The sequence below is a fragment of the Antennarius striatus genome, chromosome 3 (assembly GCF_040054535.1).
Source record: "Antennarius striatus isolate MH-2024 chromosome 3, ASM4005453v1, whole genome shotgun sequence".
Taxonomy (NCBI): domain Eukaryota; kingdom Metazoa; phylum Chordata; class Actinopteri; order Lophiiformes; family Antennariidae; genus Antennarius; species Antennarius striatus.
Genome location: NC_090778.1, coordinates 22,492,247 through 22,509,436, shown reverse-complemented (window position 1 = coordinate 22,509,436; position 17,190 = coordinate 22,492,247). Strand labels below are relative to the sequence as shown.

General features: G+C 44.0%; 1 protein-coding gene across 2 annotated transcripts in view; it reads left to right on the top strand.

Annotated features, from left to right (window-relative positions):
* The window catches only part of fam222aa (family with sequence similarity 222 member Aa), a 46,706-nt gene extending 30,996 nt beyond the window's left edge, over positions 1–15,710 (top strand). For both annotated transcript variants that reach the window (XM_068310790.1, XM_068310791.1), the window contains exon 3: positions 11,073–15,710. In XM_068310790.1, coding sequence (XP_068166891.1) covers positions 11,073–12,580 — 1,508 coding nt within the window. In that variant the 3' untranslated portion in view covers positions 12,581–15,710. The remainder of the gene's footprint in view (positions 1–11,072) is intronic.
* The last annotated feature ends 1,480 nt before the right edge of the window (positions 15,711–17,190 follow it).

Genomic DNA, 17,190 nt, shown 5'->3' with positions numbered 1-17,190 from the left:
AGCTGAGCGGTCTCTTCATTGCAAAAATAAAAATAAAGATGTGGTTTTTGTTCAACATTTGGAATTATAATGTGTGCAGGTAAAAGGAAAGGTTTCATTCCCCTTTCAAACAAGAGTAACAGGGTTTTTTTTAATCCAAAGTCACAATTAAAATCATAAATCAAAAGGTCTTATCTGCTGAATAAAGATTCAAAATGGTGTTTTACATTAAAAAGAAGAAAATAGTCCTAATCTTAAGAATAAACTGATATGCCATGTCATCACACCTTTTTTTTTTAAACTTTATTAAATACTGATGTCTACTCTTGCCTGTTTCAATTTAGGACATTGTCCTACTCCTTGTTCTCCACTCTCACCCATAATAGAAATTCACAGAAGGCACATTTTGATCAGTGTAATGTGGAGCTGAATGACAATGGAACATACAGGAAATTTAGAAAAGTCGCACCTGAGAAATTATAAAACAAAACTACCAAAGGTCCATTAAATAAAATTAAACGAGTACTAAGTAGTAATGAAATATACATCATCAATTGCGAGCAGTGTGAAAAGTAAATTGACAACCTTTCCATTTAAATTCTCTGTGCTGCACAGTGTGTGATAAAATGCACCTCTAGTATAACTTTCTCTCCTTTTAACAGCACCTTTTCTCTGAATAAATTCCTCATGCTGTGTTAACAAAGTAAAAGGAGACAGCATCATGATTTGAACCGAAGCAGTCAGGAATGAATGTGGTTTCTCTCTACTCTCAAAGCGCAGAGTGTTTGCTGGAGAAAGCCTTTTGAGTGCAAACTGACCACAGCACAACGTTGAAATCATCACTCCTGTGGGACATTTTACTCCAATTTCTGTGGTTTACTCACCAGGGTCATTCTCATCAACGTCATCTTCAAATGTATCCGTTCCATCGGTAATTGTTATTCAATTATGAATCACATTTGTTCACTGTTAATTTAGGGTCAGGATGTGATTTCCAACAACTGCTTTTCAGGGACCTTAACCCTGGTGTGAAATCCACAAACTCCGTAAGTGCATTTGTTGGAGTAATTTGTTTTAACTATTTGTTGTTGCCAGGCAATGAAAATTACAGTGACCTACCGGCTAAATTTAATTCAATTCAAACTGAAAACAAAAGCATTTCATTCTCATTCAACTTTTTATTCACATTATATAAAGGCATATTCATTCAGACATGTTAAGTGTTAGCTGTGAGCTTTTCTTATAATAAAACATATTGTTTTGTTTCTGTTCAGTACTGACCTGTTTCTCCTCTCCTCTCCTTTCCTCTCCTTTCCTCTCCTCTCCTCTCCTCTCCTCTCCTCTCCTCTCCTCTCCTCTCCTCTCCTTTCCTTTCCTTTCCTTTCCTTTCCTTTCCTTTCCTTTCCTTTCCTCTCCTCTCCTCTCCTCTCCTCTCCTCTCCTCTCCTCTCCTCTCCTCAGCATGTGTACTGCAGCTGAGTGCCTTGTTGTCTATGCAGTGTTAAATATTAATTGAGAATCAGTGGAGGACTTGTCTCCTAAATGATAGAACAGAAGGGCCCAGGCTTGCCTCAGGCAGCCTGCAGGCACCTTTCTTCTTCCATTTACCTGCAGGCTTGCACACCAGCGCTTCCTCCAGTCTGACAGGCCGGCCCAGATGCCTCCAGCCTCCCCACATCTCTCGCTCTCTCTCTCCCCCACTCTCTCCCTTTCTTCTTCCTCTCTTGCTCTTTCCACCAGTTCCTTTTCTTATCTCTGCGTACACTTTACAATCTTTACCTCTGGGGACTTTTACTTGGAACCTGTGTGAGTGTTTTTTACCATGTCTGTTTGAGTTTGTGCAAGACTGTGAAGGCTACTCGCTCCTGGCTGTACATGTAGCCCTTTGAGAAAACAGTGTCACCGTGTTGTATATTCTCTTAAAGAGAGTACAGGGAGAGCACAACAAATCTTTCAGGTCACTTGTATTTCTGTCTTGGCTCTGCGTGCTGCTCTTCTCTACCTCGTCATGGAGTTGTTCAATCTCCGTTTCTCCTCCACATTTCCCCATAACCGGCCTCAAAGTTTGTCTTTCATTCCGCCGCAAGTCTCCCTTTGTTCATCTCTATCGGCCGTGTCATCTGGAGAGGTCCGCTGAGACAAAACAACTGGCACCAGCTGCTTCTCCGTGCACTGGCTGGCTCTAACTTGCGGATGACCCTTCTGGAATGAGTTAATTAAGCTGTGGATATTTGTTTTGGAAATCCAAGCGAGCCGGCCCGTTGTTGTAGTTTAACTCTATCTGTTTGCACTGGAGCACAGCTTTTCCACTGGGTTCAGTGAGGGTACATTGTGAAGTGGCAAGTCTGCCTGTAAAATACAAAAAAGAAAAAAGAAAAAGGAAAACCTACAAGAGGAGGAGAGGGCAGCAGAGAGGCAGCGGGGTTCTAACTGGAGGAGAGCAGGGGGGTGGGGTCCACTTTGATACCACAGGAATGAGTTCACAGGCTCATGAGCACAGGCCTAATCGCACATGACAATATTGGCTGGTGTGCCAGTCGCAACGCATAACTGGCCCTCTACTTGTGCCGGCTCTGGGTATTTGCTGATAAAGCTTTGCTTTCTAGACCATGCTGTATGCACAATGAGGGTGGCCCAGGCAGGCCAGAGGGCTGGCTCATCACAGTCAGCCACAGACCGAGGCCTAGTTCCCCCATCTATGCACAACCACGCACTCCACTAAGCCCTTTGGCCAGACTTGGATTATTAAACAGAGTGCAGTTTTGTCATGAATGCACTTATTTCCTCTTTGTTTTTGTTTTTTATTGTTTTACATTTATGATCCACTATCCATCCCATACAGTTCAGTAAAAATGTTTTTTTGCAGAAGTCAAAACCTGAGCCTGATAACAGGTTAGGGTGAAATGGTCAGGGTTTCTATTTGAAATGTCTTGTTTTCTTTTTTTGGGGGGGTGGGGTGGGGAGTGAGGGGGGGGGGGGCTTTCATGGGAACAAACATGGGTCCTGTTCCTTTTATTTGTTTGCCTTATTTATGCAGGGCAGCGTGTGGTGTGAGTTAAAACATGTTGCCCCAGTTTTTGTGTTTGTTTGGTGTGCTGGTGTCTCACCCTGACACGGGTGATGCTGACCTGCATTCCATTGTTACTCAAAGTGAACACGGACTACCCGCCGGTATGGGGTTTTTTGGTTTTTTTTGCAGGACAACCACAATAGATTATAAGTAAAGAACGCTGCTATGCTCTCACTTGAATTAGAATAATTTGTTTTCATCCTCTCTTGTGCATGCTATGATTCCTTTATTTAAAAATCGGGTAATGTGTCAGGTCAGTCCTAAATGTGTTTATCTCTATATTCACAAAGGTTTGCAGCAATAACAATCTTTTTAAATCCGTAAAAAAAGAGGCGGTGGGTCTGCTGTGGTGCTGCCGGTGGTGTTAATGGGGGCAGGAATGCAGGATGAGTGCTTTCCCACGCTGTTAGTTTTCTTCTGCCGGCCGTGTTTGAGACGAGGCTCTGGGCCGGCTAGTCTCTGCTAATGCAGCCACAGCGCAGACAAATGGAAAGTGACACTTGTGTGTGTAGAATGGTATTTGCGGTGACGCTTTGACTACAGATAATAAAGTGTTCGCCCTGGGGTGATTTCGGCCGCCAAGCACCCCAAATGAAACTCACTTACTGAGAGAGGGAGATGGAAGAGACAGAGGGGTGGAGGGGGAATGAAGAGACAGATGAAGGAAAAGAAGAGACAGAGAAAGTACAGAGAGCAGGTAAAAAAGACGCCGCAATAGGAAAGCAGCAAAAAAAGATAAGTCAGTGTAATGAAATTTTAGTGCCTTAGGGGTCGATGGGTTCAGATGTCGTTTCGTTTGAATTGCGTCTCGCATTTATTCTCCTGATATTTGGAACAAAAACAGAGAACATGCAGGCTTCTTAATTAAATCTGTTTGGATTTGATGATTAATGCTCATCAATGTTGGAGCTGCTGAAAAAACACACACAAAAAAACACGACAGGTTCAACTGGAGACTGTTTGTGTGTGTGTGTGTGGGTGTGTGTGTAGGTGTGTGTGTCTGCCAGGTCATGTGTAAAGAGGAGTCCTTCAGGATCAATCGGTTCTTAGTAATTTCCTCTACAGCCCATAAAAACCAGGCCTGTCTGAAGGAGCATGCGGTCGCCACATCAAAGCATCTAATTAATTTTCATGGCTGATTCAGTAACATCTGGCTTCACAGATAAATTCTAACAAGAAAGTGTAAACACGATGGTGTCCCGGTGCTAAAATATATACATTTATTTATGATAGGATCCTAATTAGCTGTTTGAGTCCGGCACAGTTAGTTATACACATGTGTATAACTATAAAATAATATTATTGGAAAAGCATATTGTGGAGAAATTGAGAAGGGACCTTGTTGTTCTTCCTCTCCTCCATAGTGGCGTCTTTACCTGGACGTCTCTCCTTTTCGGTTCGGTGTATTAACCACACGCGTGTGCTGCCTCACTGCAGGCTAACTAAATGACCTCATGCTGCAATCTGTTTGAGGAGGAAGTCCACATATGGCTCCCAGTTTGTTATTTCTTCCATCTGTTTGTGTGGGAAATCTTTGATGTGATTTGGTTGAATAAAATTAAGATTAGGTTTGGAAGTGTTGTCATAAAACTTTCCTTTTATGTTTTAAGTTTATTTTCCGCGTTGTGCAATGTCGGCGTGCCTGTGAAGGATCATGGGCAGATGCTTTAAAAATTCTACCTTTATTCTAACCACCCTCTTTGGTCCTGGTGAAACATTTAACCAAGTTTAAAAGCCCAGCGTGTTATTGAGGCTCCTGTTTAAAAATGTTGTCCGACTGCTGATTTTAATTCTGATTTATGTAATTCAGTCAGTTTCTTGTTACTTGTGACAGTTGATTCAAACGGAACACCTGGATGTGAAAAATAATAATAGTTTGCTTTACAAAAATACATTTTGATTTATAAAAAAAAGTAGATTACAAACTGTATAGCACATGCATTTGCTTATACATGAATACTATGAATAAACGGATCCGTGTTAGTCTGGATCTCCACCACCCCCTTAGATATCAACACCATCAATATTTGAAGTTATTTACATTTAAATGGGACAATAATTTACTCAGAAGTGAAAAGAAAGACAATGCGTTCGCAATGTTAAGGAAAATAACTGTATTAACTTCTTTTTTTTTCTTTTTTTTGGTTCACACCTCCAGTATGTTGAAAACTGCTCAGAATGTTCAGGAAAGTTATGAAAAAGATTTCCTGGATAGCCTGATAATTACAACGGCACAAGCAGTGGTGAATTCACGCACCTCTATCCTGTGAGAAATCTTTGAAGCTTGATTTTTATCTTCGCAATTATAGATAGCAAAGGCCTGACAAATAATTGCCTTGATTTTTTTTCTTCTCTCTCTCTCTGCATTATTGCTCAGAAAATCAACCTTGACAGGGAGGGAGATGCACGTTCCTAAAAAAAAAAAAAAAAAAGGCCTGATATCAAGCAACCAGCAGGGTTCCCTTTGCCCTAACGTGCAGTTGAATTGATTAGTACTTTGGCTGAGGGCATATTCAACATGTCTGCCACCCCCCCCCCCCATCCCAATCCCCGACCCCCCTGCTATGCTGCTCTACCCTGTTGATCACCGGCTCATACATGTGCTTCCTCTGCTCCCGCGCTCCTCAGGAAGCTCCTGTAGGGTACTGAAGCTTTGATTGACTGGCGGCCAAGTCCACAGGACGCCACTATTATTATCATCTCTACCTCTGCAGAGGAGGGGGGGGGGCTGTGTCCAGGGGGTCTGGCCGACAGCCCCTGCTTTGTGTGCCCGATAGTCAATTAGAGGCAGCGCACTGCCGGAGACGAGTGGGATGCAGGGTTAATTGCAGAGGACTAAACAGCTGGCTCTATCAGGGCCCATTGTGTTTGCAGCAGTTGTCACGGCAATTGAGGCCTGGCTGTAATCGCTGACTAATCAGGCCTGTGCCAGATGACACCTCCATTAGCACAAGGCAGGTATTGTTCAGGACGCGAAGCTGCCTCTGGCTTCCCCATGCCTGCCTGTCCTTGTGCGGCGGGCTCACAGCGGTGGGGAGAGGATGTCATAGACGCTGATCCTATCTGCTAAGAGCTCAACAATAGCCCCCGGGTCAAGGGTTCCTTAATGGGACAATGCTGCTCAATCTGCCCTGTCTAGGCGGCAGAACGATTGACGGGTCAAACTTTTTTTTTTCTTCTTTTTTTTTTTACAAGGGGAAGGATTCTGAATGTTTTAGCCATGAATTATTAATTTGAATAACTTCATTTTAAGGGCAACTTGTCCTTCCAACTTGTCCCCGCTCCAGCTGTTAGCCTTATCCATAGTCGTAACAGAACTATTGTTGTTTATGGCCAAAGCTATTTTGTATTATGCATTGATTTTTCTGTGAATGCTTAATTGCAGTTCTTCTTTCAATTTTAAAAACGCACCCCCTCCCCACCGTCACCGCTGCACACGGATGGAGCGTGTTGTAACAGGGTTGTAGGAGTGAGGGCTTTTTTTTTGATGTGTTAAAGCATCCCCTCCCCCCCCCACTAATAAGAAGAAACTTCTGCAACCAACTCATAATTTTTCAAGCACTTGGAACACTAATAAATGGGAGCAAGGGCATTTCAGGCAGTTCTCTCGCAGTTTTTTTCTTTTTTCCTCTGCTTATTCATTTAAACCTCTAATTAAAATGCGAAACATTCCCATGCTGCTCTGGATTTGGTACCCTGCTCTCACCCAGCCCCTGACTCCCTATCTCCTCTCCTTTTTTCTCCACCCCCCCCCCCCAACATACCTCCTCACCTAACTCCCCAAACCTGATACTCCTACTGTCTCACCGCCTTTGCTTCATGTGATCAACACAATTTGACCTCTCACTTGGAAGCAGTGCGCAGAATTTAATGGATTTTTTTTTTTTTTTTTTACAGTCTAATCTAACCAGTTCTCTCTTTATTGCTGTTTTGTACCCAGTGGACCTCATCTTTACCAGCACCCCCACCCCCCCACCCCCTCCTTCACCACAGCCACCATCTCTTCCACCCTCGCACCAGGAAAATGAGTTCATCAGAATTCAAAATGCGATGCTGGCTAATTAAAGGAGTGTTAATTGAGTATTCAGAATTGGGTACCCCCTTTCACCAAAAACGCACACACACACACACACACACACACACACACACACACACACACACACACACACACACACACACACACACACACACACACACACGTCCGTCTGTACGCAGGAGCACATAAGCAATCACGGTGACAGCACGGGGCACACCTAGGACTTTACGCCCGGGGAGTTTCATATGCCAATCAAAAATGGAGAGAAAAAAAAAGCCCATTTCTCCGAACGAAATGAGATTTTTTTTATTTTATTTTTTTTGATCATATCATTGCCCTAGCGCCGCTCAGTCCGACTCGGCGCTGCCATGTTATCCTCTCCGAGTCTTTCTATCTCTGTCTGACCGCTGGAGAGTGCAACGCTGCAGAGATAGCCTCCCTTCACTGTGTGCATTGTGCTAATGAGGGGTGGCATTTAGAGATGTGCTGCTCTGACACATGGGCATTGTGTGCCAGGCACTGGGTGATTAAGGATGAAGGTCAGCCCATTAATTGCCTCCCTGCCATCTCCGCTCCCAGTGCGCGTGATCTCTCCCAAAGTAATGCATGTGTTTTTCTTGAGCTTTTATCTCCTCTCCGCTGCAGTTCAATCATACGCTCGGTTTGTTTGCATAAAGTTTATTTCTGATTATATATTAAAAAAAAAAAGCAATGCTATTCCAGATTTTCAATTTTTTTTTCTCCTTTTCATTGACTACTAGCTGTTTCATCTGCTTATGCGTTTTGCATGTAGCTCTCAGGAAAGGGGAAAAGCATATTCTTCCATCCCCAGGGGAAATAATTAATCCTTACAAGGCTGTCGCATGTTGAAATGAAGCGAGTGTGAAGCATTTAGCCTAGGAGGCATTGCAGGCTGTCGCCCGCACAGGCACCTGTTGTTGTCCCTGCCCTACATTTCATGAGAGAGTGCTGAGCAGAGGATAACAACATGCTCCACTGATGGCAAATGAGACACACCACTGCAGATGCAACATTTGCATCTTCATATATATGTACGTCTCTCTTATTTCCTGTATTCGGGTGCTGTTTTTTTGCATGCACAGCCACGCTGGAGACTCGCACACAGGTGCAGGAAGACCTCCTTTATGAGGAGGTGAGGACTTGCACAAAGGAGCCAGTGTTGGCAGAGGGTGTTTATCAGCCGGCACCATCTGTATGCTGCTGCTGCTATGATCCACTGCAGCCCCAAAAAAACCAATAAGTCACAGAGCGCCAACGCCAAACCAGACTCTCTCCTTTAACCTCCATGTCCTCACTTATAGACTTACTCCTCTGGAGGGGAGAGATGTGGAGCCCCCTTCACATGAAAAAAACCCACACACACACAGTGTGTGTGAAACAGCGTGAGAATGAGAAAGAAACCGTTCTCCCCCCCCTTTGTGGCCATACTTACTGTAATCAACTTTACTGTAAAAAAATTTCGCCATGGAATGTTTTTTTTTTTGTTTGTTAAAAGGAGGAAGCTGGAATCAGAAGCATCCAGATGCTCATTTGCCTCCTTCCTCCCTCCTCTTCTTCCTTTATGCCTGTGGGTTCTAATAACCGGAAGCCTTTGTGGAGCTGAGATGGGTTTTATAGGCCTGAAAGGCCTCTAATCCCTGTGGCCTGTGAAGTGTGAAACCCTTTGATGCCAGGTTAGTGTGCCAAAGGCTCTGTCTATTGACAAACAAGGGCCAAGCCGGGAAAAGACGGAGCGAGAGAACTGTCGCCTCTTTTTCAGAAAGCGATGCAGGCGTGGACATGGAAAATATGGACCCAGCCAGTGAGAAGGAATAGAATTAGCTACCTTTAATGAATTTCCTGGCTGTTTTCTTTTTTTTTCTTCCTCCCCTCCCCCTCATGTGACAGTAATTAGGTGGGGATGATGGGCATATTGCAGCTGGGGGGCTTGTATTGGGGCAGCAGGGCACAGGCCCTTGATATGCCTGAAAGCCAAGTATCTTTCTTGATTTAGACCATATGATGATCAAAGACGAGGTTTTTTTTGGGGTTTTTTTTTTTTTTTTTGCCCTCATGCAAAGAAGATCAGAAAAAAAAAAGGCTGCCATTCCATTTGCATGTGGATGAGCAATGTGCTTTGAAATGAGCATGTTTTTCTCTTCTGAGCAAATGAAATAAGTCTTCTGTCAGTTTTCCACTGCAAGTCAGAACATCAAAGCAAATGTCTGCTGTCACAGGGGAAGCAGAGGCTTTCCTCAGTAAGGTTGGTTAGATCTGAGATGGGATGGCAGGGTAGCCCATTAGGATCCCGCCAGGTTCCCAAACTTTTATCGAAACAAATTCATTAAAGATGGGCTTTTTTTCAACAAATTAAACTCCAATTTAAAAGGTGCGCTAAATTTGAGTTGAGTTATCCACAGTTATTTCCTTTTAAATTCTTAATCTGTTTCTCTTATGATATGGATCTTGTAGATTTAATCTTTTTCACAGTTGGAGACCCATAGGGATGTTGAAATGAACTCCCCATGCCATCTGTAATGGGAGCAAAGAAATGAAAATTGTGACTACTTGGCTGTGGAGTTCTTTTTAAAATGATTTTGCATTTGCAAAGGAAATGGAGTGAGTCCTACTCACAGCCTGCGTCCTGTAGACTCCTTATGTTGTCAAGGCATTTGCTGACGGCACAGTTATAGCAGTTAATTTTTCTACGTTTTGTTAGCTTTTGCATATAAATGTCATTTTTAAAGGGGTTGCAAGTCATTTGTGGCAGCTGATATATTGCTTGTAAATTGAGTTTTTTTCCCAACCCCCCCACCTTTTTTTTGTTACACTGAGCTAAGTAGCCATGAAATTGGCTGAATAATGTCGTTTAAATCCAATCTCACCGTAGGCCCGCGCCTCCATGCCCAGCCCCCAAACAATGACACATGGTCGGGGTTTTTAGAAATTGTCATTTTCCTGTTTGCCACCTCAATTCACAATGGCCATGCATTGGCTCATTGAGCGAGGGTCATTGCTAGTCTCAGTTGCCACACTCACTTCTGAATTGAATTTTGGGATTGGATTGGTTTCATACAACCAACAATACAGATCGCTGACATGAAATTTTTTTGTGTGTGTGTGTGTCTTTTGTCTGCTCTGTCAATTATTATTTGAATTCCAAAAACTGATCACTTTGGTACGAATCATTTAACAATTTCATAGCCTCACAAGGACAGACCAATGGCGTGCCTTATATTTGGTTGTTTGTTCACCGACCAATAGCTGCGCTCGTGAAGCTTTACCAGTTTAGTAATTTCCCATGGATGTTTAATTGTTTCTTTTTATTATTATTATAAGAACCACTTCACATACTGCTGGAATTCACATGAATCACTGCAATTAAAGCAGCTTTTATCCCCTCCTCTTTGTCCCTCTTTTCCCGGTATCCAAGGCTAACCTAATTCACTGCTAAAGAGAGTCCGAATTAATTTCACAATGGACCGATTTAACAGCGCCTAAGGTGTCAGGCTGTGACAGAATGAGTTTTTAAAAAGATCCATTTGTCTAGGGATGAATTTCCACGGAAGGCTGTGAAAATGAGATGGATCTTAAATGGAGAAGGAGAGTGATGTAACACAAATGTATGTCAGCCCTGATTTACAGTCAGCATGGGCCTCCAACCCCGTATGGATTCTTCACCTGTGCTTCTGCTGTTTGCACTTGGTTTTCTTTATCAGCTCTTGTAAAGCCGTGACAACATTTAGCTGCTTTAGATGAAGTCACTGCGATGCTGACAGGTTTAACCGCCGCAGCAGAGTGGTGGTTATTGCATTTGATTGATTGATCTGACTTTGTGGCTGTCGCCGCTGTCGCCTCCTTTGATATCTCTAGTAATTAAACTCCGGCTCTGCCGTTTTATTCTTCTGTACACGCCACTTTGGTTTTTGTTTTTTCTTTTCGTCTAACATTAATTTCACTCATATTTCCCTTTGTGTTTGTATTGTAGGTGATTTGGTGGTGCCCACACATTCCCCACGCTACCCCACGGCGGCGGAACTTGATGCCTACGCTCAGAAGACGGCCAACAGCCCCCTGTCCATCAAGATCTTCCCCACCAACATCAGGGTTCCCCAGCACAAGCACCTTAATCGGACTGTGAATGGTTACGACACCACGGGTCAACGCTATAGCCCCTACCCGCATTTCCACACGGGGGGCTACCACGGCCTGCTCGCCATCGTCAAGGCCTCTTCATCGTTGTCGACATCGTCGTCATCATCCTCCTCATCCTCATTGTCGTCATCATCAAATTTTGTCTCTTCGAAAGGTGTTCTCAAGAACTCTGAAGGCAGACGGACTAAGCTCTCTCCAGCGCACATAGCGGTCGCCCCATACCCGCCCCCTAGCAGTAGCACTTTAGCCAGTGGCCACGGCCAATTGGTATACCACACTGGGCCCTCGAAGCCTCCAGAAGGCCCCGGACTGTCAGTTCCCCCAAATGTCACTGTAGCTGGCTCGGTGATTCCTGTAACGGGGGGTCGTGGCCTGGCCCTGCCCGCACAGTCCAACCTCCCCTCCATCCAGAGCATCATCTACCAGATCAACCAGCATTGCCAGGCCCAGGCGCTGCAACAGGTGTGCCAAGGGGCATCCGCTGCACCGTCAAATTCCAGCCCCTCCAAGCAGGGTACAGCTGTGATGGGGCTGTCTTCTAGCTCTTCAGGTGGAGGTTACATCGTAGGAATGGGTCCTCAAGCTAATATGGTATACACAGGGCCCGGGCTGCCTGCTCAAAATGCAGATGCGATGAAGACCGGCGTGTACGCAGATGGTATGGACTATATCCTTTGGCAAAAGCATCAACAACAACAACAGCAACAGCAGCAGCAACAACATGCTGTGCTACGCATGTACAGCGGAGGTAGCGGAGGAGGAGGCGCCATCAGCAAGTCGCCAGAGACTTGTGTTCCAGGGAATGGGATTATAGCGGCACAAGTGTCCTCCTCGTCTTCCAGACCATACCACCTGACAGTGAGTGCCAGTGGAGGAGGAGGACTGGACAAAGTCAGCTCTTCCCCGTTGAACTGCGTAGGTATGCACGGAAACTTCTCAGTTGGGCAGTACTTTGCCCCGCCGTGGAACAGCGTGCTGGTGACACCTGACAGTGACTGCTACAACCCCCAGGAGCTTTTGGGTACCTCCACAGGCGGGCCAGCGACAGGGCACAGAGAGATGGGCTACCCCCATCATCATCACCTCTACCACCATCATCATCATCACCTTAACCACCCTGCTATTGACAGCGGAGGAGGTTTGTGCTGCAGCCTGCCCAGCAAGAGCATGTGCAACACATCGGTGCTGAGCAGCAGCTTGCAGTCTCTGGAGTACCTGATCAACGATATCCACCCACCCTGCATCAAGGAGCAGATGCTTGGCAAAGGCTACGAGACTGTGTCTGTGCCGCGTCTGTTGGACCACCAGCATGCACACATTCGCCTCCCTGTTTACAGATAGAGTGGGGAGAGCAGGAGGAAGAGAGTCAAGAGTTGTGAATTTGTGAAGAAAATCAGAGTTAAAGAAAAGATTTTTTTTTTTTTTCCAGGTACAGATTGTTGAGAGTGGCACTGCTTTAACTTGTGCAGGGAGCCAAGCGAAAATAGCAGTTGTTGCGCTGTGATCTGAGAGGCTTCAAGGCAGACTGTGGGAATCCCAAATATGAAAGGTGGTGGTGATTGCCAGCGGGAGTGAAAAGGGATTTCAAGATTCTCCAGATGTTCCACTGTGTGGTTTGCCAATAGGAATTTTGGATTGATTTAGTTTTTCTTCTGGTTTTTTTTTTGTTTTCTTTTGTTTTCTTTTGTCATTTTTCTTGCCTGAACATTTTTGATCAGAATCATAGGTTGACAGTAAGTGCATATGCCATTCTAGCCCCTTTCCAAATACTAAGGATGAAGCTACTGTGTAGGTTGTCACTGAAATGGTCTTAAAAGAGCCAAAGTTTAGGGCTGCTCACAAAAATCCAAAACTCTGTAACGGTACAAACATACGCATAGACATAGACAAGCATACGCAATTCTACAAATACATAAGGGTGTGTGATTACAGCCAGTACTCTGATGGGAATGTACAAGAATCATGAAGCCGAGTTAAAAGGATAGTTCAAAATTAGTTATTATTGCTGTTATAATTGATACACAAATTGCACTGCTTGAATCTTGTTAACTTTGAAGTTTGGAATTGGGTAGTTTGGATATGATATATTTAAGAAACTTGAAAAACTTGAACCTATTTTGTGTTGTTTTATATATTTGTAGGTATATTATATGCATTGGCTGCTATGGGGAAATGTGTCTCAAATGCTTTTTTTTTTTTCCTACTTTTGTTTTTATGTTTTAATAATTCCTCATGGAGCTGATGTGCAGTTTCTTATGTCCTGGTGTACGGCATAATCGCTGCTTTGGTTCTGTAAGAACCAGGTTGGAGAGCTCTTTTTTTCCTAACCAACACTGGAATCTACAACAAATCTTGAAATACTTATTTAAAAAGAAAATGTTGCAAAAAAGATACAAAAAAAAAAAGATACAAGGAAAAGAAATGTTACAATGAAGAATGTGATCGGGAGGTTATGTACGGAACCTGACATTTTTTTGTTAGTGCGTGTATGTGGCTGAGTGCATGCGCGTGTGTGCTTTTTAGTTGGTGATTTTCAAAATCCTCAGACTTTTTTTTTTTTTTTTTAATTTTCAATTTTGTCATTTTAAGATTTCTACTACCAAGACTGAAAACCTGATTCACCAGTCTAATAAACATCATGTATATGTCAAAGAAAATGTTACTGGAGAGATTTTGCTCCCTTTGACCGCAGGCTTTAGATATCCTCTGAAGCTATTAGTAGAGATGAAGTTCTCACATGACTCCTGCAGTCGCAGCGCTGCGTCCCCTGTTTCTGTCAGATGGTATCATGAGGATAGAAGTAGGTGGGAACTAATGGAAGTCCTGTTTTGAGGGTGCTTCTCACCCCTAATCCTACATACTGTATGAGAATAAAATGAAAACAATCATCCCCTGTCCTCTGGCATCAGATGAAATGAGATGAGGCTCATCGCTTTTCCTTGTCCATTTGAGCATCTGGTTGGGACACATTTAGCCTGGGTCTTAACTTGACCACTCAGCGCAGTGAAATATTTATTATGACTGTGAGATTCCCTTGAATGTACTGCACTTAAATTACTGCAATGTTTTATTGCCTTGTGGGACTCAAGTGAAAGAGAAAAATCGGATCAGTGCAGCAGTCCTCTGGTCTTAAATTAGCATTTCTTTTGTCCATTAGATTTCAATGGCAAATTGAATTTAGTAACTGGAGAGGAAGAGAGAGAAAGACGGAGGTTTGTTGTGGTGAAATTCTGGCATCAGTCTAGATTTATGAAGTGCAATTATTATGACTGTATTAACATTTTTCTCTGAGCTTACACCAAAAAAATGTAAACTACAGTTGTCAATACATTCCCAATGTACCACATCCCTAATCCCTACCCTTTTTTGTTTTGAGGTGTAAAATAAATTTCTTTAAGAATATATTTGGAAGCCACATCTTGGCTTTGAAGTCTGTCATTATTTTTGAAAGCCTGTCCTTTAGAAGTCGGTGTGAAATCGGGCCCTTGTTTCTGCGGCTCTGTGAGATCCGAAGTGGGGTGTGATGTGCGGTGTAGATCCTTTACAGTATAAAACCTCTGCCACCGAGAAAACCTAGCATATTTAATTCATCATCTTTTCCAGCCTTCACACTTTATCCATCCAGAGATGAAGGACAGACACCATTGTGGAGAATTTACTCATGAATATTACGGCTGAAGTGAGAAGCAAAAAATACAATTTATTTGATCATTTGCACTCTATAAAGAGATCAGTTTCTTCCCGAAGATAACCTTTGCTCAATTTTAACTGTAAGCCTTACATTTCTAGCTAATGGTGTTTGTCTATGCTTCTCTATTTGAAGGCTGACAAAGATTTCAGTTGAAAGAATACCAAGCCCCTTGGCTTAAATTTGCACAGTAAGCCTCCTTAACATTCCAGGCAAAAATTTTCATGTTGTTTCAACAGCTTAATACCCCAGCCAGAGTGTGATTCCAGCATATTTTCTGACTTGTGGAAATATTTTGACAGATTTACAGATACATCCCATCCCTAAATCCCCTCAGTTTGGCTTTTGCATCCAAGCATTAAACCCTGTCACATGATGTTGAAGTGAAGAGGAGACACTTGAGGCAGTGGGGTTTCTGGTGTCTGCCCTTTCCCACCAGTGGAAGTCTGAGGCACCAGACCTCTCTGCTAATGGGAATATTGGGTGACTCTGGCTGCTGGACACTGCCAGTGGAGCGTATTCATTCACTCAAAGGGATGAAATCAAGCCCTTTTCAAACAACAAGGGGGTTCCTATTGGGTATTGAGGGGAATCTGATTATTGTGAGTCAAGCTGAACTAAATAAAATAGACAAACAACGACAGATTTATTTTTTTTAATCATGTCAAAATTATTTGTGTTCATCACATTTTATTATATTAACTATCTGTTTACTTAAGCTTCTTTCATCATCTTTGCTTTGCCACCACTTTTTCTCCTGTGCAGGCTCCAAACTGTCTGTCCCCCCACCCCCACCCCCCACCCCCGGCCCTTTGCACACATTAATGAGCTCATATTGATGGGATGCATCTTGGCTCTGCAACTTTGGTCTGTCCCACAATTCACGATTTGGACAATGGATGCTTGGCCCATATTAGGATAATAGAATTAAATTTCAAATAGATTTGTGCCTGAGCTGATCCATGCAGGACTCACTCAGCCTCGGAGGCAGAGTGGCATATGGCTTGTCATTATCTAAGCCCACCCTCCCCCTGTTAGGGGCCAACAGGGTTCAGCGGTGCTTAAACAAACTGAAGGTTAGGACTGACTGGCTGGCGTTGAAGGGAAGGACAGCAGGGTTTGTGAGTGGGGATGGGGGGTGGGGGGTCTGAGGGATGCCGAACCACAGCCTCCACCTTGTCTCGGAGGGCCTCAGCGCTCCGCTGTGGCGCCGGTGCTTTAAAGGCGGGGATGTGTTTGATCGAAGGGATTTGTTTTCTGTTGGATTATACATGGTTGCTCCCCGCCTGGCTGAGGGGCCCTGTGCTGTGTGACAGATCCCAGCATAAGACAGAAAGACGGAGACAGATACAGGGAAGGATTTTGGGGTCAGCGAAGCCTCGAAGCATCAGTAATCAGGATAATTGCCATGTTCCTGGTGCCGGTTCCCGCCACCCCTCTTCAGCTGTTTTAGGCCTCTTATTCAGATTTAAAGTTGGAAGGAGACAACGTTCCTCTTCCTGAAACCTACTGTGGTCCTATTTTAGGATTTCTAAAAACATCGATCGCCATTTTGTTAACAAATTCATCAATGCTTGCAAAGATAATTATAAGTTACGTTTCCCAGGAAATGAGGACATTTAGGTCTGTAATATAATGTATATGTGGACGATTGACTGTTTTCAAGGGCAGTGAGACACAAGGAAAGCCTGGAGGCAGAGTGGAGGGGACCTGACTTAAGTTGATTGCAGAAATCCGGCAGTAAATCCCAATAAGTCCATGAAGACCTTTGCCCAGTTCAAAGGTCTCGTCGCATATTGCGGCTGTGAAGGAAGGGCGGCCGGCGGACCCGTTCAAAGCAGGGTCAACTGTTTCCCTCTCACAACAGAGAGGGGATGGGAAGGTAGGGAGGGACAGAGAAAATAAAGGCAGCTGCTCACTCTGTAGAGTCTTGGCATTGCTCCTCTAACATACATACAACAGAGGGAGCTGGGGGGCGCGAGGGGGGGGGGGGGGCTGACGTCTCCTCCACACTCCTTTAGTCAACCTTATTCATGTCCAGTCGCTGCCCTTCGGCCCCCGGGGCCCTCGTCTCACAGTCCTTCCCAGCATCGCTCCTTAACGTCTGCAGAAGAAGTCATGAAGCCAGTCGTTTCTATTTGGCTCCTAAATAGCAAGGAGATATTTAAATCAATACAACAGTTTGACGTTGGGGGGGTGGGGGGTTGTGTCATTATCCCAACAGCCTCGTAGCTCTGCAGAAATTTAACTGGATCTTTTAATG